We start from the raw sequence: 24317 nt of genomic DNA on the forward strand, positions 1-24317 counted from the left end.
GATGGAGAGGGGGGGTCGCTGAAATTATGAAGCAGCCTTGCTGTGGATGTGCTGTATCTTGCGACACTGCTTCTGACCCAGGGCAGTGGACAGGATGCAGGGATGACCCGTCATCCAGGAGGCGCCAAGATAAGAGGGAGGGAGGAGGGTGGAGGGGAGTGGAATATATAGGAAATGGAATGGGTGGGAGTGGTTTCTATGCCTTTTTCTTTTTGGCTACTCCCCGTGTAGGGGGAGGAAGCCTTTGATGTATGTATGTATGTATGTATGTATGTATGTAGGTAATTTTGTAATCCAAAAGCATTTTTGCCAGATGTCAGTGTATATGATTTGTAACAAGTAATCTTATGATACTTATGTATTTGTAAAAGTCTGGATTCTTTTCTAAGGCAAGAGAAGTATGTACACTTTACATTGATTTCTGAGCAGTTCAAAGAATTTGACCTAAAATCTCAGAATTTTTATAATATTTTTTGGATTACAAGTTACTACTCTGTAGTGGATTAACACTTAATGAAATTATCATTTGTCTTTTCAGTAAATGGCATTGTAGAGCCTCTGTCCTTAGGGTGCTGCATGACCCATGAGCACCTCAGTATTGCATTCAATGTAGCTTATGTAGAACCTAAGGAAGAAGACAAACATATGGTTAATTGTGACTTCACTACACAAAATATTGGATGGATTCGACAAAATCCGTAAGTTTTTTCAGTTGTCATAGTATATTAGAGGCTTAATGATTATTACAGAAGTGGTACAAAATGGTCTAAATGATGCCAGCAGATTGGTTAAGAAGGGTATTGAGCATGACAAGTGCAGTTATGGTAAAACTTTTAAGAGGAAATGTAAAATAACAGTACTGGTACCATTTTTAGTTGAAACCTGATAAAGATCTAACGTACTGGAAACAGCTTTATAAGAATTTATAGTGCCAAATTGAATATATCTGACTTATCTCACAATAGATTTTTCAAACATCTGTTGGACATTATACTATGAATTCCAACCTAACATATTACCCCCTCAGGGAGTTCTTTTGGTATGACTTGTGGATTTGGCAGTGGTTCTTAGTAACAACAGCAGAATAGACCTGTATTGAATGTAGAATTCTTATCAGTCCTCCTCACCATTTTCATTATGTAAAACATTTGTTTTCTGAAGCAAATTATAAGAGCACATTTTAGAAGGCCAGAAATTTCAAACAAGATGCTATGAACTCAACTAGGTGGTATACTTTATAAATTGTATTGTGTATCTTAGTATAATCATTATACCTTTTTCTCTTTCTCTCTTTTTCTTTCTCTTTCTCTCTTCCCCCATTGCACCAGTTCTAATTCTTCACCAAAGATTTTACTCCTAGGTATAGCCACAAGCCAAATTTGGTGATTGAAGAGGCAGAGGTAAAGGCTGGTGTAATTGCTGAAGTTAAAAAGTACCACAAGTTGGGAGGAGGAACCATTGTAGAGAACACCACCTGTGGGATCCAACGTGACATCAATTTTCTCAAGCAAGTTAGTTCTGAGACAGGAGTCCATATTGTAGCTGGAACGGGTAAATATTAGATGTTATTCCATATTTTTTTCCTCTTTTATTCCTTCCTATGTAATCACTTTAACTTGGATTCTGCAATGATATTTGAAGTCTGGAGTAGCAGTATAATAGAAAGAACTTTAACAATTATCTCTTACATCATTTGGTATTAATATTCCATATCATTCTGACATCCTTTTGAATTGAATTTAGAATAAGATTGATGAAGCTAGTTAAGGTTAGTTTTATTTGTTATATATTTGTTATTGGTAGGTTTATAGAAACTGACAGTAGGATTATTCATCTTGTTCATCATCTTGGCTATGAGTTCTCATGGCTAATTTGACCCTGTTTGCCCACCTTTTCCTAGACTTACCTGTAGTGGGAGGAAAGAATACTGCCACCAAGTCTTCCCACTTCAGTTGTAAGAGGCAACAAAAATGGGACGGGGATTAGGACTAAGTATTCTTCTCCCTGTAGCCCCAAAGGGGACATTCCTAAAAAAAGTAAAGGCATAAGAAGGGCTAGGAGTTTTCCAACCAGTGCCCTAAGGTTTGGGTCTTTTAATGTGCATGGATGTGGTACTGATGAGAATAAAAGGGAAGAGATAGGCAGTATGTTTGTGAACAGAAAGATGGATGTGTTGGCATTGAGTGAAACTAAGTTGAAAGGGAGGGGCAAGTGTGAGTTTGGGAGTGTAGTTGGGGGTTCTCAGGAGTGAAGAGAGGACAAGGGAGAGAAGGGGTGGCTATACTAGTTAGTGGAGAGATAGGTAAGCGTGTAGTGGAGTGGAAGGAGGTTTCTTCAAGGTTAATGTGGATGAAAGTGAAACTGGGAAGGGAGATGTGGGTTTTTGTAAGTGCATATAGGTCTGGTAGTGAGAAGAGTGTAGAGGAAAGGGAGGCTGTTTGGATGGATGCATAGAGGGATTAGGGAGAAATATTAATGAAGTGGTATTGGGAGACCTTAATGCTAGGGTAGGAAATGAACTGATAGATGGGGTGGTTGGGAAGTGTGGAGTTCCAGGAAAAAAATCATAATGGAGAGGTTGATGATGTGTCTAGAGAGTTGATGATAGCAAATATAGTGTCTCAGAAGAAAGTCAAGCATAAGTACATATGGGAGAGGGTGGTGGATGGAAGTGTGGTAGATAGTGTTAATGGACTATATAGTGGTAACCAGGAGTATAGTAGGAAGAGTTAAGGATGTACATGTTTTAAGGGGAGAGAGTGAGGGAATATCGGATCATTGTTTGGTCGAAGGTAAGTTGAGAGTGGAGGATAGATGGAGAAAGAGGAAAAGGACAAAAGGTAGGGAGGTGCTGAGAGTGAACCGTTTAAATGACAAAGAAAAGGAGAAGGAATACATGAAGCTGAGAGAAGAGTGGGAAGGAGTGAAGGATAGAGTAGAACTAAGAGTGGAGGAGGAATGGGGATGGTTCAAGGATGGATTCACAAGGTGTGCAAAGATGGTGTGTGGAACAAGGAGGATGGGAGGAAATAGAAGGAAGGATAGTGAATGGTGGGATTAGGAAGCAAAGAAGGTTGTAGAAAAGAAGCGAGCTCTCACTGATTGGTTACAAAATAGGATGAGAGAATCATATGAGGTAAAAAAAGAGAAGAGAAGTAAAGCATAAGATAAAGGAGGCAAAGAGGAGAGCAGATGTGAAATGGGGTAAGAGTATGACAGAAAATTTTGAAAGTAATAAATATTTTGGAAAGAAATTAAGAGAGGAAGAGGAGGTGAATCAAGTAGAGAAGAAAAGGTAAAAGGTGCAGATGGAGAGATGATAATGGAAGAGAAGGCAGTGAGAGGAAGATGGGCAGAATATTTTAAGGAGTTGTTAAATGTGAAGGAGAATATGGAAGGAAAGGTAGTTGCAGTGGGAAGTGCTAAGAAAATGACCGTGATGAATGAGGAAAATGGAGGAGAAATAAGGAAAGATGAAGTGAAGGCAGTTGTTAAGATGATGAGAGCAGGTAAGGCACCTGGGTTGGATGGATGCCATGGAGAATGTCTGAAAAAAAGAGGTACAGGGATGGTGGACTGACTGGTGAGGTTACTTAATTTTTGTTTAAGAGAGGGTAGAGTGCCGGAGGACTGAAGGAGTGCCTGTATAGTTCCACTTTGCAAGGGAGAAGGGGAGAAGTGTGAGTGTAGTAGTTTTAGAGGGATGATCTTGTTAAGTGTAGTTGGGAAGGCTTATAGGAGGGTCTTGATTGAGAGGATTAGGAGAGAAACATAGGGAGTAATTGGTGAGGAACAGTGTGGGTTTAGAACAGGTAGAGGTTGTGTAGATCAGATCTTTGTGGTAAGACAAATATGTGAGAAAGCTATAGGAAAAGGTAGGGATCTTTTTTTTGGCTCTCATGGATCTGGAAAAGGCTTATGACATGGTAGACAGGAAGGCAATATGGGAGGTATTGCAGATATATGGCATAGGAGGAAAGCTGTTAAGAGCAGTCAAGAGTTTTTATGAGAGTAATGGTTTGAGGTAAAGGTGAGACTTTTTCAGGGATGTGTTATGTTGCTTTGGCTGTTCAATTTATACATAGATGGAATCCAAGGATAGTGGGTCAGGGATTGGAAATGATTAAAGAAAATGGAGAAAAGTGGGAGATAAGCCAGCTGTTGTTTGCTGATGACACTACACTTGTAGCAGGATCAGAGGAGGGATTTAGCAAGTTAGTGACAGAGTTTGGGAAGGTGTGCGAAAGAAAGAACTTGAAGATAAATGTGTGTAAAAGTAAGGTGATGAGATGTACAAGGGGAGAAAGTGGCAGCAGACTGGAAGTGAGTATTAAGGGAGAGAGACTGGAGGAAGTGGATAGTTTTAGATACTTGGGTGCAAATGTAGCGGAAAAGGAGAAGTGGGGGTGGAGGTAGAATGTAGATTGAGAGAAGTTAGTAAATGCCTTGGGGGCTTAAAAAGTGTAATGAGAAATAGACATTTGGGAATGGATGCTAAGAGGAGATTGTATGAAGGAGTGATTGTGCCAACAGCACTGTACAGGGCAGAAACATAGAACATATGAGAGGAAGAGAGGAGGAGTTTGAATGTGTTTGAGATGAGGTGTCTGAGAAGTATGATGGTGGCTACTAGGCTGGATAGAGTGAGAAATGAGGAGGTTAGGAGGAGAATGGGGGTGGAAAGGGAGTTGGGAGATAGTTGATGAAAGAGTATTGGGATAGTTTGGACACCTGGAAAGAATGAGTGAAGAAAGACTAATAAAAGAGGTGTGGAAGCCAGAGGTAGGAGTGAACATGAGGGGTTGACCTAGGATGAGATGGATGGATGGGGTAAAAGGGGCTTTGGGAAAGAGGGGAATGTCTGTTGAGGAAGGATGTGAGAGGACAGAAGATAGGGGTAAATAGAGAATGGTTGTGTATGGATGATGCTGTGATGATGAAGTGGAGTGGTTAGGGGATGGGGGTGAGGGAGTATGTATGAGAAATGAATTGATGCAGCCTGAAGGGATTTCTCCCTGTCTTCTCCTTTTCTGCATTAGGTGATGGAGAGGGGGAGGTCGCCGAATTAATGAAGCGGCCTTGCTGTGGATATGCTGTGTCTTGCAACACTGTTTCTGACCCAGGGCAGTGGGCAAGATGCAGGGATGATCTGTCATCCAGATGGTGCCAAGATAAGAGGGAGGGAAGAGGGTAGAGGATAGTGGAGTATGTTAGGGATGGAATGAGTGGGAGTGGTTTTTATGCCTTTTTTTTTGGCTACCTCCCTTATTAAGGGGAAAAAGCCTTTGGTATATGTATGTACCTTTTGCTACTTCAAGAACCACTGATTCATGAATCACTTGAGAATATCATCTCTCATCCATTCAACTGTGCATCACCCTTGTGCATTCCACTCTTGGATAACACCAATATCTTATTTGATGATATATTAACTTTATTGATTTATTTATTAATTTTGTTATTATTATATGTTTTTTCCAATAAACTTTAGCAAATTCATTCTCCAAGTTCTATGTGTATTTACCTTGTTGAATTTTGCGGGAAGGGGAGCTATGCTCGTGGTGTCCTGCCTTTGTATCTCGTAGTGTCTAGTTTGCTTTTAAACTCATGAATGGTTTTTGCTCATACTATTTCATTGTCCAGTTTGTTCCAAGTGTCCACTGCTCTATGTGGAAAACTTTCTTCAGTTCTCTTCTGTAGCTGTTTTTTTATTTTCTTTCCATGCCCTCTTGTGCTTCTCTTGTCCCAGTTTAGTAAGTCCTCTCTATCAAATATCTCTGTGCCTTTCACTATTCTGTAGATGGTCAGTAGGTCACCTCTCTCTCTTCTTTGCTCCAGCGTCGGTAACTCCAGTTAAGCCAATCTGTCCTTATATGATTAAGTTTGCAAGTGTAGGTGCCATTTTTGTTGCTGCTCTCTGGATTCTTTCTATTTTCTTTATATTCTTTTTGGTACTGGGTGACCACAGTGTCGCCGCATATTCTAGTCTAGGCCTTATCAATGTAACCAATATTTTTTTTATCATGTCTTCGTCCAAGTATGCAAATGCCACTTTTATTGATCTTAGCAAGTTGTATGCCTCCCCGACAATTTTGTTAATCTGTTTGTCATAGGACAAGTCGTTTGTGATAATTACCCCCAAATCTTTTTCGGATCCTTCCTTCTTTACCTCCTTGGTTCCAATTGTATATTTTCCTGATATTCTGTTTTTGCTTTTTCCAAACTCCATTATGCTACACTTCTTAGTATTAAAGTCCACTTCCCATTTCTGACTACAGTTCCATACCTTATTCAGGTTTTCCTGCAGTGCTTCACAGTCCTTATCAGTTTCTACTTTCCTTAACAGTTTGGCATCATCTGCAAAGAAGCTCGTGTAACATTTCACATCCTCATCCATGTCATTCACATAAATAGCAAACATTATTGGTGCCAATACAGATCCTTGCTGTACTTCACTCATCACCTCTTTCCAGTCTGAATATTTTTCTCTGAGCACTACTGTCATCTTTCTACCAGTCAGGAAGTCCTCCATCCATTTTAGTAGGTTCCCTTGTATTCCTCCTATGTGTTCCAGTTTTTTTTAGTAATTTTTTGTGTGGTACTTTGTCAAAAGCTTTTTGCAAGTCTAGGAAGGCACAATCAGCCCATCCATTCCTTTCTTGCACTATGTCTATTAGTCTTAAGTAGAAGCATATTAAGTTTGTGGTGCATGATCTTCCTTGTCTGAACCCAAATTGTCTTGGGTTTATTATGTTGTCTTCGAGATGTTTTACCCGTCTATTCTTAATGATTTTCTCACAAATTTTGGCTATAGTGCTTGTTAGGCCTTTGTGTCAGTGGTCCATCACAGTCTTGGATCACATTGTACCAATATACAAGGGAGAAGATAAAGAAAATCCAACAAATTATAAACCTGTATCCCTTACAAGCACAATTGCAAAAATATGCAAAAGAATGATTAAAAATAAATGGACTAAATACTTGGAAGAGAACAACATACTAAACCCCAAGCAATTTGGATTTAGAAGTGGAAGAGCATGTACAACAAACTTAATGTGCTTTTTCTTGTGCTTTTTCTCAAGATTAATAGAAATAATACAAGAAAGAGATGGTTGGGCAGAATGTGCCTACTTGGAATTACAAAAGACTTTTGACAAAGTACCACACAAAGAACTACTAAGAAAAATTGAAACAATAGGTGGAATACAAGGAAAATTATTGGAATGGATGAAAGACTTCTTGAACGAAAGAAAAAAGAGGGTGGTACTTGGAGAAAAGAAATCAAATTGAGTAAATATGATGAGCGAAGTCACCCAAGGCTCTGTATTGGCTCTGATAATGTTTGCTGTTTATATAAACGACATGGATGAAGTTGTGGAATGTTATATGAACTTCTTTGCAGATGATGCGAAACTATTGAAGAGAGTAAGTACAGTAAAAGATTGCAAATCTTTTCAAGAAGATCTGGACAAAGTCTGGAAATGGAGTATAAAGAATGAAGTGAATTTCAACATTAAGAAATGTAGTATAATGGAATTTGGAAAAAGCAAAAATAGAATATCAGGTCAATACAAAATTGGTACAGAGGAAGTTACAAAAGTAAACTCTGGGACTTAGGAGGAATTATCTCAAACGACATGACACTAGACAAACACGTAAACAAAATAGTTGGAGAAACTTACAATAAGATTAATGAAAGTGGCCTTTGACTACATGGATGAGCAAATGGTAAAGAAGATACTAGTTACACTGGTAAGACCAAAATTTGAATACACAGCATTACTATGGACACCTAGTTAAAAGAAAAACAAAACAAAAAGAAACTAGAAAGAATTCAAAGAGCAATGACAAAGATGGCACCAACACTTTGCAAGTTGACATATGAACAAAGATTGGACAAACTAAACTTATCAACTCTGGAACAAAGAAGAGAAAAGTGATTTGATAACCATCTACAGAATTATGAAAGGGATGGAAATCCTTGATAGGGATGACCTACTTAAATGGGACAGAAGAAATACAAGAGGACATGAGAAGAAACTTAAGACAGTTACAGAAGAGATCTGAAAAAAAAAACAGCTTTCCACACAGAGTAATAGATACATGGAACAAATTGAAAGAGGAAACGGTAAGTGTTAAAACTATACATGATTTAAAAAAGAACTAGATGTGGAAAGATACAACTGTGGGTCACTACGAGCATAGCTCTCCTCCCACAAAATACAACTAGGTAAACTGGGTAATACAAGTTTGACTTGTGATCAACAGCTATTCCCCTTCCAGATAGCTCAGTTCATATATGGCCCAATTTATGGGTAATGCTGTGACCTTACACACAAATGCCCAGTACAAAAAAGAATATAAAGAAATTAGAAAGAATCCAAAGAGCAATGACAAAGATGGCACTAACACTTTCAAAATTTACATACAAACAAAGATTGTCTAAACTGGAACTACCAACCCTGGAACAAAGAAGAGAAAGAGGCCATTTACAAAATCATGAAAGGTATGGAAGTCCTTGACATAGAAGACTTATTAAAGTGGGATAAAAGAAAAACAAGAGGACATGAAAAAAAAACTTGAAAAGGATAGTTATAGAAGAGATCTGGAAAAAAAAATAGTTTTCCACACAGAGTGGTGGATGTCTGGAACAAATTAGATGAAACAATAGTATGTGCAAACACCATACAAGAATTTAAGAACAAACTAGATACTGAGAGATACAAAGATGGGTCACTACGAGCATAGCTCCCCTTCCTGTTTAATACAGCTAGGTAAAAATACCTTCAACTAGGTAAATATACACATATAGAATGTGGGGAACAATTAGTGGACAAGGTCCACTGTCTTACTACATGTTCATTGAAAGAAAGCATTGTGCCACTTCATTGGAAAAGGGCAAACATGGTGACAATTCACAAAGGTGGAAACAAGGAAACACTACTTACATTATAGGCCAGTATCACTAACCAGCACAATAGTGAAATTATATGAAAGGAGTGTGAAAGAGCAATAGACCAAATATCTTGAAAAGATGAACATTCTGACAGTCAGTTTGGCTTCAGATCTGGAAGGTCATGTGTGTTGAATCTTTTAAGCTTTTACTCAAGTGACTGATGTGCTGCAAGAGAGGTAGGTGTGGGTGGACTGTGTGTACCTGGACCTAGAGAAGGCATTTGATAAAGTACTTCACATTTGACTTATGTGGAAATTGGAGCATGTTGGAGGACTGAGAGGTGAACTATTAAAATGGATTAAAGACTTTTTGAAGGAAAAATACACGAGGACAGTTGTAAAGGACAAAATGTCAAGCTGGAGAGCAGTAATGAGTGGAGTACCACAAAGTTCAGTGCTTGCACCAATAATGTTTCTTGTTTATGTTAATGAAATGATGGAAGGATCTATACTATTTTTGCATGAAGCCAAGAATGGGAAATAAGCTCTTTACCAAAAAATGTAAAGTACAGTAAGTCCTCATTATACGGTACATATGCATTCCTGAAAACTTTACTGCAAATCTAAATTACAGTATACCAAACCCATTATAGCATGTAATAATAGGATATGGCAGATGCACTTTCTCCCTGCTCTTTCCTCTTCAAAATATCTAGCGGATACTGTATCTGTGAATTTTTCTTACCATAAATAGAATCGAGGGTAATAATTACCAAATACCGTAACTATGAATTTACCGGATAAAGAATTACCATAGAGGGAGGACTCACTGTACTGGAAATGGGCAATAGTGGCAGAAGGCCATCTTTAAAATATTCCTTGGTAGATTAACCCATTTCAAAAGATAAAAAGGAGAAAGACTTTGGAGTCTTGATAAAAGACAACCTGTCACCTGACAGACATATCAGCAGGATTGTGGGAGAGACATATGGACTACTGAATAAGATTAAAGTGGCATTTCTCTATATGGATAAAGAGATTATGAAAAAAAAAGTCATTGAAACCCTGATATGTCCAAGACTGGAATATGCATTAGTATGTTCCCTATACAGAGTGAAAAATATAAGCAAGATTGAGAGAATACAAAGGGCAGTGACCAAACTGATCTGCCTGGCAGATAAACCATATGAGGAAAGACTAAAGGTACTTGGTCTGCCAACCTTGAAATATTGAAGAGAAAGAAGTGACATGATTACTGTGTTCAGGTCACTAAAGGGATACATTGTATTGATAGAAGAGATCTCTTGATGAAAGATAGGAGGGCTTTAAGAGGTTATGGAAGTCAATTAAAGACATGTCAAAAATGTGTGAAGAATTACAGTTTAAATCTGAATATGATAATTGGAAATCAAAGATAAAGATTAAGTTGGAACTGTTCATGAATTTGAGTCTAGGTATGTTAGAAAATTAGAGAATAGAAGACAGGACCCAATGAGCATTGCTCCTTTCCTGTAAACTACACACACACGACTCAGTGGTGCAGTTGGTAGAGTTACTGCCCGCCAGTACAGTGGTCTGGGTTCGAATCCTTCCCAGGGCTGAAATAATTTCGGTATCATTGTACTGCGAGTCATTACTCCAACTCGTGGGCGGGGAGTTTGGGGTGTGTGTGCGTGTAAGGTCACAGCATTACCCATAGATTGGTAATATATAAGCTCTGAGCTCTCTTCTGGAAGGAAAATAGCTGTTGATCATGAGTCCAACACATGATCCAAGACCATGGTGAATCACAAGTGGAAGAAAAATGGATGATTCTGATGAAAATCTATAAAGAGTGGATAAATATGACCCAAAGCAAGAACAGGAATAGGTGTATATTAAGTGCTGGTTTAACAGAAGGTGCAGCAAAGTGACAGAAGGAAGTGATAAAGCTTGGAAAAGATGGAGAAAAAAAAAGAAATAGAAAGTGGCAAATATACATTAATCAAAGTAATATGTAAAAATATTCAGGGAAGAAAAAAGAAACTATGAAAAAGGATCAGCCAAAACTATTTATAGATATGTAAATAGTAAACTAAAGAACAAACGGGAAATAGTGAAACTATGCCAAGGGAATATGGAATACACAGAAGATACAGTAATGGTTGAAGTCATGAGCAAACACTTCAAGTCAGTTTTCACCAGAGAAAATGTACAACATCGGGATGAAGGGAGAGAAGTGAAATTCCCCCTCATGAGGGAAGTAATAGTAACATAGAAAGAAATAATGGACCAAATAATAAACCTTGATGTCAGGAAATTGCACGGCCCAGGTGGAATAGCAAACTGGATATTAAAAGAATGTAAAGAAGAATAGACAAAATATATAACATAATAAGACACGGTAAAGGAAACATGGACTGGAGGTGAAGCTTTATTCCTGACGTTTCGTCTAACGACTTTCTCAAAGGAATGAGCATACTAGAAACATACAGAGATTATAAACCCGCCTTATGGCTCAAGGGGGTGTACGAGCGTATAGCGCTGCGTCCTGATTGGCCCGCTGAGACAGCCAATCACGAAGCGCTATATTCGCTGAAGATTTGGCCCAGGTGAAGCTCCCAGCCTTATTGTTGATATTCGGACGAGTGGTGATGTACGCAGCTTCTATAGATTTTCTGATCTTCTTATCCATACCTTCGTGTAGAATCTCGGCTCGGTTCCATTGTGGGAGGTGCCCAGACTCGTCAACATGCACCACCATTGCGTTGGTGAGTCTATGGTGACGGAGGTCGGCCTTATGCTCCCTGATTCTAGTGTTAAGGCCCCTCTTAGTCTCTCCGTAGTATGCTTTATCATTAGAATGCTCAGGAGCACGGAAGTTAAAGCAGCCGTAACATCGGGAACGAAGATTGGTGACATGTTAAAAAGCGGGACTAAGATGAGGGGGAGAGAAGACAGCGTCGTATATAAGATCCCATGCACATCATGCGATAAAGCATACTACGGAGAGACTAAGAGGGGCCTTAACACTAGAATCAGGGAGCATAAGGCCGACCTCCGTCACCATAGACTCACCAACGCAATGGTGGTGCATGTTGACGAGTCTGGGCACCTCCCACAATGGAACCGAGCCGAGATTCTACACGAAGGTATGGATAAGAAGATCAGAAAATCTATAGAAGCTGCGTACATCACCACTCGTCCGAATATCAACAATAAGGCTGGGAGCTTCACCTGGGCCAAATCTTCAGCGAATATAGCGCTTCGTGATTGGCTGTCTCAGCGGGCCAATCAGGACGCAGCGCTATACGCTCGTACACCCCCTTGAGCCATAAGGCGGGTTTATAATCTCTGTATGTTTCTAGTATGCTCATTCCTTTGAGAAAGTCGTTAGACGAAACGTCAGGAATAAAGCTTCACCTCCAGTCCATGTTTCCTTTACCGTGTCTATACAACTTGTTCACATGGATTTTCAATAACATAATAAGTTGCTCACTCAAAGAAAGAAAAATACCAGAAAACTGGGAAAAATGCTGATACCGTACCAATTTATAAAGGAGGAAATAAGGAAGACCCAACAAATTACAGACTGGTTTCCTTCACAAGCATGGTAGCCAAAATTTGTGAAAAAATGATAAAAAGTAAATGGAAAAAACACCTGGAGGAGAACGATATACTAAATTCAAGACAATTTGTATTTAGACAGGGAAGATTGTGTACCACAAACTTGATCTGTTTTTACTCAAGACTCTTAGATATAATACAAGAAAGGGACGGATGGGGTGATTGTGTTTTCCTAGATCTACAAAAAGTTTTTGATAAAGTCCCACACAAAAAAAAAAATTAAGAACTAGAAACCATAGGAGGGATACAAGGTAAACCACTGAAATGGATGAAGGATTTTCCACATGGAAGAAAAATGAGGGTAGTGCTCTGAGATAAGAGATCTAATTGGGAAGAGGTAATTAGTGGAGTTCCACAAGGATCAATATTGGCTCCAATAATGTTTGCTATTTATGTGAATGACATGGACGAGGGTGTGAAATGTTATATGAGCTTCTTTGCAGATGATGCAAAATTGTTAAAGAAAGTACTGAAATGGACTGTGACTCCCTGCAGAGAGATCTGAACAGAGTTTGGGAATGGAGTCAGAAATGTAGCATAATGGAATTTGGAAAAAGTTAGTAAAGGATGTCCAGGACAATATAAAATTGGTGCAAAGGAAGTAAAGAAAGTGAGATCTGAAAAAGACCTGGGAGTAATCATCACAAAGAATATGTCCCCTGACAAACATATAAACAAAATTGTTGGTGAAACCTAATTTGTGAAGATCAATAAAAGTGGCTTTTACTTACTTGGATGAAGAAATGGTAAAGAAAATACTAGTCACACTGATAAGGTCAAAATTGGAGTATGCAGCAACACTGTGGTCACTCAGTACTAAAAAGAATATAAGGAAAATTGAGAGAATCCAGAGATCAACTACGAAGATGGCCCCAACTCTAAAACTGTCATATGAAGATAGATTGTTATAACTAGAATTTCCAACTCTGGAACAAAGAAACAAAGAAGAGATAGAGGGGACTTGTTGACCATCAACAGAATTATGAGAGGTATTTTACGTGAAGAGAGCTTTGCTCGTAGTGACCCACTTTTGTATCTGTCAGCATCCAGTTCAATCTTAAATTCTTGTATAGTTTTTGCACTCACTGTTTCCTCATTCAAGTTGTCCCAGATATCTACCACTCTGTGTGGGAAGCTATTCTTTTTCAGATCTCTTCTGTAACTATCCTTTTTATTTTTATTTTTTATGTCTTCTTTTTCTTTTATTCCACTTTAGTAAATCATCTCTATCAAGGACTTCCATCCCTTTCATAATTCTATAGATGGTTAGTAGATCTTATCTTTCTTTTCTTTGTTCCAGGGTTGGTATTTTGAGTTTGGCCAATCTTTGTTCATATGTCAATTTGGAGAGTGTTGGTGCTATCTTTGTCGTTGCTCTTTGAATTCTTTCTAATTTCTGTTCTTTTTGGTACGGGGTGTATTGTATTTACCAAGTTGTATTTTATGGGAAGGGGAGCTATGCTCATGGTGTCCCGTCTTCATATCTCATTTTATCTAAACTATTTTTTAATTCATGTATTGTTTTTGCACACACTACTTTCTCATCTAACTTGTTCCAACTGTCTATTACTCTGTGAGGAAAGATGTTCTTTTTCAGATCTCTTCTATAGCTGTCTTTCTTGATTTTCTTTCCGTGTCCTTTTGTATTTCTATCATCTCTATCAATAATTTCTATGCCTTTCATGATTCTGTAAATAGCTATCAAAATCTCCTCTCTCTTCTTTGCTCTAGTGTCTGTAGCTCAAGTTTTGCTAGTCTCTCTTCATATGATAATTTTGAGTGTTGGTACCAATTTTGTAATTGCTCGTTGTATTCTTTCAAGTTTTTTAATACATTTTTTTGTACTTGGTGACCACATCATTGCTGCATATTCCAATCTTGGTCTTATCAGAGTGATTAGTATTTTCTTCATTTCTTCATCCAGGTATGTAAATGCCACTTTGATTGTTCTTATTAAATTATAAGTTTCACCAAAAATCTTATTTCTTTGTTTCTCAGGTGACATATTATTCATAACAATGACTCCCAGGTCCTTCTCATTTTCAACTTTTTTTATACTTCTCCCAATTTATATGATCCTGTTATTCTGTTTTTGCTTTTTCCAAATTCCATTATACTACACTTTTTAGTATTGAACTCCATCTCAAAAATAAATCATACGAAAATCGACTAAAACATATGAATCTGTTTTCCCTAAAAAAGCGTAGACTCAGAGGTGACTTGATACAGGTCTTTAAAATTCTAAAGGGAATTGACAACATCAAATGTGACCAAATTTTTACATTGAATGAGAATCAGACAAGAAACAATGGTCTCAAACTGTCCGGATATAGATTCAATTTGGAAGTAGGTAGAAACAACTTTGCCAACTGTGTAGTTAATGAATGGAATAAACTTCCTGCACAGGTAGTGCAATGTAGTTCAGTTCAAAGCTTTAAGAATAATTTAGATAAATACCCAAGTAAGATGCTGTAATGATTTTAATTTATCTTACATTATTTGTTTTTGTTTTTTGTTTTTGTTTGTTTTGTTTTGTTCTGTCCGATTTTCATTTATTATTAGTTATATGTCAATTTATTATTATTTACTATTTACCTGTTTGTTTATTATTTAACTATACCTATGCATTTATTTATGTATTTTATTTGTTATTTACATTATCATAGTTTTTATTTATTATTTTATTATCAATATGATTTTTTTTTTTGCATCCGACCTAAATATGGATCAAAAGGTCTCCTGTCGGCATGCTCCGCCTTTGTAATCCTTTGTAATCCTTTCCTACTCCATTCCCAGACTTTATTTAGATCACTCTGTAGTGATTCACAATCTTCTTCCGTGTTCACTTTTTTAATAGTTTTGCATCATCTGCAAAGAAGCTCATATAACTTTCAATTTCTTTATCCATATCATTAATATATATAGCAAACATTATTGGGGCCAAAACTGTTCCTTGTGGAACACCACTTATTACTTCATCCCAATTTGAGTGTTTGTCTCTTATCACTACTCTCATTTTTCTTTCTTGCAAAAAGTCTTCCATCCATTTAAGCAGTTTGCCCTGTATTCCTCCTTCGGTTTCTAATTTCTTAACCAACTTCTTGTGTGGTACTTTGTCAAAAGCTTTTTTTAGGTCTAGAAATGCACAATCAGCCCATCCATCTCTTTCTTGTATTATATCTATTAGCCTTGAATAGAAACATATTAAATTGGTGACGCATGATCATCCTTGTCTGAATCCAAATTGCCTTGGATTTAGCACATTGTTTTTTTCTAAATATTTTACCCATCTACTTTTGACAATTCTTTCACAAATTTTTGCTATTGTACTTGTTAGAGAGACTGGTCTATAGTTGGTAGGGTCTTCTTTATTTCCTCCTTTATATATAGATGCAATTTGCTCACATCAAGATTACTCAAGTGTTTCATTATTTCATTCTTTGTTACTTCTATTTCTTTCATAGGGGGGATTTTCTCTTTCCATTCGATCTCCCCAGGTTGTATGTTCTCCCTTGTAAACACTGATTTAAAATGCTTGTTCATAATTTCTGCCATTTCTATTTCCTCTGTGTATTCAACTCCTACTTGTCTTAATTTCTCCAAATCTTGTTTGTTTTTCAGTTTGTTGTTTACAAATCTGTAAAATAGTTTTGGTTGATCTTTACATTTTTGTATGACATCTTTTTCATATTTTCTCTTTTTCTCTCTGCACACTTGTACATATTCATTTCTATAACAAGTATATATTTTCCATTTTTCAGGTCTTTTGTCTTCTATTTGGTCCAAGCTTTATCTCTTTTGTCTTTTAACTCCCTACAACTTTTGCTGTACCAGCACTTTACATATTCTTTTTCTTGTTTTTGTCTTGGGACATACTTTTCCACTCCTTTTTTATAAATTTTTGTCAAAATATTCCATTTCTCTTCTACTGTTGTTTCTTCTTTGTATATTCCTTCCCAGTTTTCTTTTTGAAAGAATTCTCTTGTGGGTGTGTGTGTGTGTGTGTGTGGGTGTATTTACCTAGTATTTTACAGGAAGGGGAGCTATGCTCGTGGTGTCCCGTCTTCATATCTCATTTTATCTAAACTATTTTTAAATTCATGTATTGTTTTTGCACAAACCACTTTCTCATCTAACTTGTTCCAACTGTCTATTACTCTGTGAGGAAAGCTGTTCTTTTTCAGATCTCTTCTATAGCTGTCTTTTTTTATTTTCTTTCCGTGTCCTCTTGTATTTCTATCATCCCATTTGATCAGATTCTCTCTATCAGTAATTTCTATGCCTTTCATGATTCTGTAAATAGCTATCAAATCTCCTCTCTTCTTTGCTCTAGTGTCTGTAGTTCAAGTTTTGCTAGTCTCTCTTCATATGATAGTTTTGAGAGTGTTGGTGCCAATTTTGTAATTGTTCTTTATATTCTTTCAAGTTTTTTTATACATTTTTTTGTACTTGGTGACCATATCGTTGCTGCATATTCCAATCTTGGTCTTATCAGGGTGATTAGAATTTTCTTCACCATTTCTTCATCCAGGTATGTAAATGTGTCTTTACCTAGTTGTATTTACCTAGTTGTATTTTACGGGAAGGGGAGCTATGCTCGTGGTGTCCCGTCTTCCTATCTCATTTTATCTAAACTATTTTTAAATTCATGTATTGTTTTTGCACACACCACTTTCTCATCTAACTTGTTCCAACTGTCTATTACTCTGTGAGGAAAGCTGTTCTTTTTCAGATCTCTTCTATAGCTGTCTTTTTTTATTCTCTTTCCATGTCCTCTTGTATTTCTTTCATCCCATTTTATCAGCTTCTCTCTATCAGTAATTTCTATGCCTTTCATGATTCTGTAAATAGCTATCAAATCTCCTCTCTCTCCTCTTTGCTCTAGTGTCTGTAGTTCAAGTTTTGCTAGTCTCTCTTCATATGATAGTTTTGAGAGTGTTGGTGCCAATTTTGTAATTGCTCTTTGTATTCTTTCAAGTTTTGTTATACATTTTTTTGTACTTGGTGACCATATCGTTGCTGCATATTCCAATCTTGGTCTTATCAGGGTGATTAGAATTTTCTTCACCATTTCTTCATCCAGGTATGTAAATGCAACTTTGATTGTTCTTATTAAATTATAAGTTTCTCCAAAAATCTTATTTATATGTTTCTCAGGTGACATATTATTCATAACAATGACTCCCAGGTCCTTCTCATTTTCTACTTTTTTTATTCCTTCTTCTCCCAATTTATATGATCCTGTTATTCTGTTTTTGCTTTTTCCAAATTCCATTATACTACACTTTTTTGTATTGAACTCCATCTCCCACTTCCTACTCCATTCCCATACTTTATTTAGATCTGTAGTGATTCACAATCTTCTTCCGTGTTCATTTTTTTCAGTAGTTTTGCATCATCTGCAAAGAAGCTCATATAGCTTTCAATTCCTTCATCCATATCATTAATATATATAGCAAACATCATTGGGGCCAAAACTGTTCCTTGTGGAACACCGCTTATTACTTCATCCCATTTTGAGTGTTTGTCTCTTATCACTACTCTCATTTTTCTTTCTTGCGAAAAGTCTTTTCATCCAATTAAGCAGTTTGCCCTGTATTCCTCCTTCAGTTTCTAATTTCTTAAGCAACTTCTTATGTGGTACTTTGTCAAAAGCTTTTTTTAGGTCTAGAAATGCACAATCAGCCCATCCATCTCTTTCTTGTATTATATCTATTAGCCTTGAATAGAAACATATTAAATTGGTGACGCATGATCATCCTTGTCTGAATCCAAATTGCCTTGGATTTAGCACGTTGTTTTTTTCTAAATATTTTACCCATCTACTTTTGACAATTCTTTCACAAATTTTTGCTATTGTACTTGTTAGAGAGACTGGTCTATAGTTGGTAGGGTCTTCTTTATTTCCTCCTTTATATATAGGTACTATATTTGCTTTTTTCCAATCTTCTGGAACTTTTCCTTCTTTCAAGGAACTGTATATTATGCTATGTATTTTGTCTGCCAGTTCATTCCTGCATTCTTTCAAAATCCAGTTTGCAATTTCATCTGGTCCATGTGATTTTCTGACATCAAGATTACTCAAGTGTTACAATATTTCATTCTTTGTTACTTCTATTTCTTTCATGGGGGGGACTTTCTCTTTCCATTCTATCTCTTCAGGTTGTATGTTCTCCCTTGTAAACACTGATTTAAAATGTTTGTTCATAATTTCCGCCATTTCAATTTCCTCTGTGTATTCAACTCCTTGTCTTAATTTCTCCAAATCTTGTTTGTTTTTCAGTTTGTTGTTTACAAATCTGTAAAATAGTTTTGGTTGATCTTTACACTTTTCTATGACATCTTTTTCATATTTTCTCTTTTCCTCTCTGCACGTTTGCACATATTCATTTCTATAACAAGTATATATTTTCTATTTTTCAGGCCTTTTGTCTTTTTTACATCTGGTCCAAGCTTTGTCTCTTTTGTCTTTTAACTCCCTACAATTTTTATTGTACCAGCATTTTACATATTCTTTTTCTTGTTTTTGTCTTGGGACATACTTTTCCACTCCTTTTTTTATAATTTTTTGTCAAAATATTCCATTTCTCTTCCACTGTTGTTTCTTCTTTGTATATTCCTTCCCAGTTTTCTTTTTGAAAGAATTCTCTTATTTTATCAAAGTTTGTTTTTTCATACATCAATCTTCCTTTTCTATATTGTTCATTTCTTTTCATGTATTTTTCCTCATTTAGTTCCAGTTCAATCAATATGTGGTCACTTTTACTTATTGGTGTTTTATATTCAATCTTTTCCACTATTCTAGGTTCAGATGTAATTATTAGGTCTAGTCTCGATGGTTCTTCTTTATTTCTATACCTAGTGTTCTCCTGTATCCACTGTGTCATTGTATGTTCAGTAATCATCTCAAGTAGAGCGTTTCCCCATGAGCCGTCTCCACCCTTTACTGTCATCTCTTCCCAGCAGATTTCTTTGCAATTAAAGTCGCCCATCATAACTATTCTTCCTCCATCTTCCATTATCTTATTTAATGTTATCTTTGTGTCTTCTAACATACTTTTATGTTCACTCTCTTCCCACGAGGCTGTTTTTGGAGGCACATAATTTATCACAAACTTTCTGCTCTTCTTATCTCTGTCTTCCACTTCGATCATAATCATCTCTACTGTATTCTTTCCATATGTGACACACCTCACATTTATATCCTTCTTAGTCAGGAACATAACTCCACCCCCTTGCTTTGTCTCTCTGTTTCTAATCCAATAATTATATGCATCATGTGCTACACTGTTGGGTGGTAGTGGACCTTTTAATTTTGTTTCTACAATTCCCATTATGTCCGGTTCTTTTTCCTTCAGATAATCATTGAGCTCATCCAATCCTGTTATTAATCCATCTATATTTGTGTAAGACACTCTTAGTTTTCTGCCACTTCCATTGTGTTCTCTGTTTCCCTTTTGTTTTTCTCTAGTATGTCGAATTTCCTTACTTTCATATTCACTACTCTCCAATAGAATCTCTCTTTTTCTGACTCTGTTCTGGTCTCGTTTTTTTCCTTAGCTTCAAGTCTTTTCTTTTTTTCCTCCTCTCTTTCCTCTTTATTCATTTCCCTTTTTATCCATACCTTTTTATATTGTTCACTTGTTGCTAGTTTCCCTGTTTTGGATAAGATATTCTTTGCCGTCGTTTGTGACCTGAATTTAATCTTAATTGGTCTGGTCTTATCTGTACTATACTTTCCGAGCCTAAACTTCTCTTCGATTTGTTTCATTATTTCTGGTTCATCTTCCTGAACTGATTCTAGTAAACTGCTTACTTTTTCAATATCCTCTTTGATTCTTGTGGTTCTATCTGGGTTATGTTTCTCTTCCATTCCTAATATAATTAGACATTTCTTTTTATCTGCTAAGTCTCTTACTATATTTTCCTTCTGTCTCATCACTTTAATAACTGAGTCTTCAGTTTGTTCTTTCATTTGTTGTTTGATTATGTCAGTAAATGCAACTTTACTGTTTTCTTGGATTTTTTTCCAACCCTCTTTGTTGTCCTTACTATTCCTCTTTAATTCTTCATTCTCCTCTTTTACTTCTTTTAACTGTCTTTTTAGTTCTTCTATTTCCTTAGTTAAGTTTTCGTTTGCCTTCTCTAGTGCTTCCAATCTTTCAACCCTTTCTGCCATTTTTGACATTCTACAGAACCTACTCTCCCAATGTTCGGTTATTTGTTCAAGTTTTTCTTCGAGTCTTGCCAGTCGGGGGAGGTTGGTATCCGCCCCCCCTCATTGAATCCATGGAAATTATTATCCTCACCTTCTATTGTGCTACTCATATCTATGTTTCTAATCTTTACATTTTTGTTAGACCTTTTGTCATCACTAAATTGGTCCGGCCCTCTTTTGTTTACATGGCGTCTGCCTGCCTGGACCAAGTCCTCTCCTTCCTCATTTCCTTCCATTTCCCTCAGTTATCCCTCCCCTTCTCCTTTTTTCTCACTTTCCCACTACACCACGAGCAATTCCCCCCCCCCTGTAAATACAATAGGTACTTCCTTTGCATTGAGATCCACGAGAATTTCACTTTTTCTTCAGGACGTCAATCTCCACCGTCCATCCAACGGACGTGTGTGTGTGTGTGTGTATTTACCTAGTTTTACCTAGTTGTATTTTACGGGAAGGGGAGCTATGCTCGTGGTGTCCCGTTTTCGTATCTCATTTTATCTAAACTATTTTTAAATTCATGTATTGTTTTTGCACACACCACTTTCTCATCTAACTTGTTCCAACTGTCTATTACTCTGTGAGGAAAGCTGTTCTTTTTCAGATCTCTTCTATAGCTGTCTTTTTTTATTTTCTTTCCATGTCCTCTTGTATTTCTATCATCCCATTTGATCAGATTCTCTCTATCAGTAATTTCTATGCCTTTCATGATTCTGTAAATAGCTATCAAATCTCCTCTCTCTCTTCTTTGCTCTAGTGTCTGTAGTTCAAGTTTTGCTAGTCTCTCTTCATATGATAGTTTTGAGAGTGTTGGTGCCAATTTTGTAATTGCTCTTTGTATTCTTTCAAGTTTTTTAATGCATTTTTTTGCACTTGGTGACCATATCGTTGCTGCATATTCCAATCTTGGTCTTATCAGTGATAAGAATGTTCTTCACCATTTCTTCATCCAGGTATGTAAATGCCACTTTGATTGTTCTTATTAAATTATAAGTTTCTCCAAAAATCTTATTTATATGTTTCTCAGGTGACATATTATTCATAACCATGACTCCCAGGTCCTTCTCATTTTCTACTTTTTTTATTCCTTCTTCTCCCAATTTATATGATCCTTTTATTCTGTATTTACTTTTACCAAATTCCATTATACTACACTTTTTTGTATTGAATTCCATCTTCCACTTCCTACTCCATTCCTGTACTATATTTAGATCTCTTTGTAGTGATTCACAATCTTCTTCCGTGTTCACTTTTTTCAATAGTTTTGCATCATCTGCAAAAAAGCTCATATAGCTTTCAATTCCTTCATCCATATCATTAATATATATAGCAAACATTATTGGGGCCAGAACTGTTCCTTGTGGAACACCGCTTATTACTTCATCCCATTTTGAGTGTTTCTCTTATCACTACTCTCATTTTTCTTTCTTGCAAAAAGTCTTCCATCCAATTAAGCAGTTTGCCCTGTATTCCTCCTTCAGTTTCTAATTTCTTAAGCAACTTCTTATGTGGTACTTTGTCAAAAGCTTTTTTTAGGTCTAGAAATGCACAATCAGCCCATCCATCTCTTTCTTGTATTATATCTATTAGTCTTGAATAGAAACATATTAAATTGGTGACACATGATCGTCCTTGTCTGAATCCAAATTGCCTTGGATTGAGCACATTGTTTTTTTCTAAATATTTTACCCATCTATTTTTGACAATTCTTTCACAAATTTTTGCTATTGTACTTGTTAGAGAGACTGGCCTATAGTTGTTAGGGTCTTCTGTATTTCCTCCTTTATATATAGGTACTATATTTGCTTTTTTCCAATCTTCTGGAACTTTACCTTCTTTCAAGGAACTGTTTATTATGCTATGTATTATGTCTGCTAGTTCATTCCTTCATTCTTTCAAAATCCAGTTTGCAACTTCATCTGGTCCATGTGATTTTCTGACATCAAGATTACTCAAGTGTTACAATATTTCATTCTTTGTTACTTCTATTTCTTTCATAGGGGGGACTTTCTCTTTCCATTTGATCTCTTCAGGTTGTATGTTCTCCCTTGTAAACACTGATTTAAAATGTTTGTTCATAATTTCCGCCATTTCAATTTCCTCTGTGTATTCAACTCCTTGTCTTAATTTCTCCAAATCTTGTTTGTTTTTCAGTTTGTTGTTTACAAATCTGTAGAATAGTTTTGGTTGATCTTTACATTTTTCTATGACATCTTTTTCATATTTTCTCTTTTCCTCTCTGCACGCTTGTACATATTCATTTCTATAACAAGTATATATTTTCCATTTTTCTGGTCTTTTGTTTTTCTTCCATTTGGTCCAAGCTTTGTCTCTTTTGTCTTTTATCTCCCTACAACTTTTGTTGTACCAGCATTTTACATATTCTTTTTCTTGTTTTTGTCTTGGGACATACTTTTCTACTCCTTTTTTTATAGATTTTTGTCAAAATATTCCATTTCTCTTCTACTGTTGTATCTTCTTTGTGTATTCTTTCCCAGTTTTCATTTTGGAAGAATTCTCTTATTTTATAAAAAAAAAAAAATTCATACATCAATCTTCCTTTTCTATATTGTTCATTTCTTTTCATGTATTTTTTCTCATTTAGTTCTAGTTCTATCAATATGTGGTCACTTTTGCTTATTGGTGCCTGGTATTCTATCTTTTCCACTATTTCTGGTTCAGATGTGATTATTAGGTCTAGTCTCGATGGTTCTTCTTCATTTCTATACCTAGTGTTCTCTTGGATCCATTGTGTCATTGTGTGGTCAATAATCATCTCAAGTAGAACACTTCCCCATGAGTCTTCTCCACCCTTTACGGTCATCTCTTCCCAGCATATTTCTTTGCAATTATAGTCGCCCATCATAACTATTCTTCCTCCATCTTCCATTATCTCGTTTAGTGTTACTCTTGTGTCTTCTAACATGCTTTTATGTTCATTCTCTTCCCATGAGGCTGTTTTTGGGGGCACATAGTTTATTACAAACTTTCTGCTCTTCTTATCTCTATCTTCTACTTCTATCATTATCATCTCTACTCTGTTCTTCCCATATGTGACACTCTTCACGTTTATATCCTTCTTAGTCAGGAACATAACTCCACCCCCTTGTTTTATCTTTCTGTTTCTAATCCAATAATTATATGCATTGTGTCCTATGCTGTTGGGTGGTAGTGGGCCTTTTAATTTTGTCTCAACAATTCCCATTATGTCCGGATCTTTTTCTTTCAGATATTTGTTCAGTTCATTCAGTCCTGTTATTAATCCATCTATATTTGTGTAGGATACTCTTAACTTTCTGTTATTTCCATTGTATTCTCTGTTTCTTTTGTGTTTCTCTCTTTTATGTTCCATTTCTTCAATTTCATATTCACTACTCTCCAGTAGAATTCTTGTTTTTCTGTCTCCGTTCTGGTCTCGTTTTTTTTCTTAGCTTCATGTCTATTCCTTATTTCCTCCTCTCTTTCCTCTTTATTAATTTCCCTTTTTATCCATACCTTTTTATATTGTTCACTTGTTGCTAGTTTCCCTGTTTTGGATAAGATATTCTCTGCCGTCGTTTGTGACCTGAATTTAATCTTAATTGGTCTGGTCTTGTCTGTA

At 36.4% G+C, this 24317-nt stretch overlaps 1 protein-coding gene across 2 annotated transcripts in view; it reads left to right on the top strand.

Annotated features, from left to right (window-relative positions):
* LOC143025344 (N-acetyltaurine hydrolase) overlaps window positions 1–24317 on the top strand; it is a 66823-nt gene that overhangs the window by 18680 nt on the left and 23826 nt on the right. Inside the window, exons 2-3 of one of the 2 annotated variants that reach the window (XM_076184846.1) lie at window positions 539–698; window positions 1361–1551. In XM_076184846.1, coding sequence (XP_076040961.1) covers window positions 539–698; window positions 1361–1551 — 351 coding nt within the window. Of the gene's footprint in view, window positions 1–513; window positions 699–1360; window positions 1552–24317 lie in introns of those variants that run through there. The other variant, XM_076184845.1, reaches the window with a different exon arrangement.

This window comes from Oratosquilla oratoria, chromosome 5, assembly GCF_046742065.1.
Source record: "Oratosquilla oratoria isolate Oo_2021 chromosome 5, ASM4674206v1, whole genome shotgun sequence".
NCBI classification, from domain to species: Eukaryota; Metazoa; Arthropoda; class Malacostraca; order Stomatopoda; family Squillidae; genus Oratosquilla; species Oratosquilla oratoria.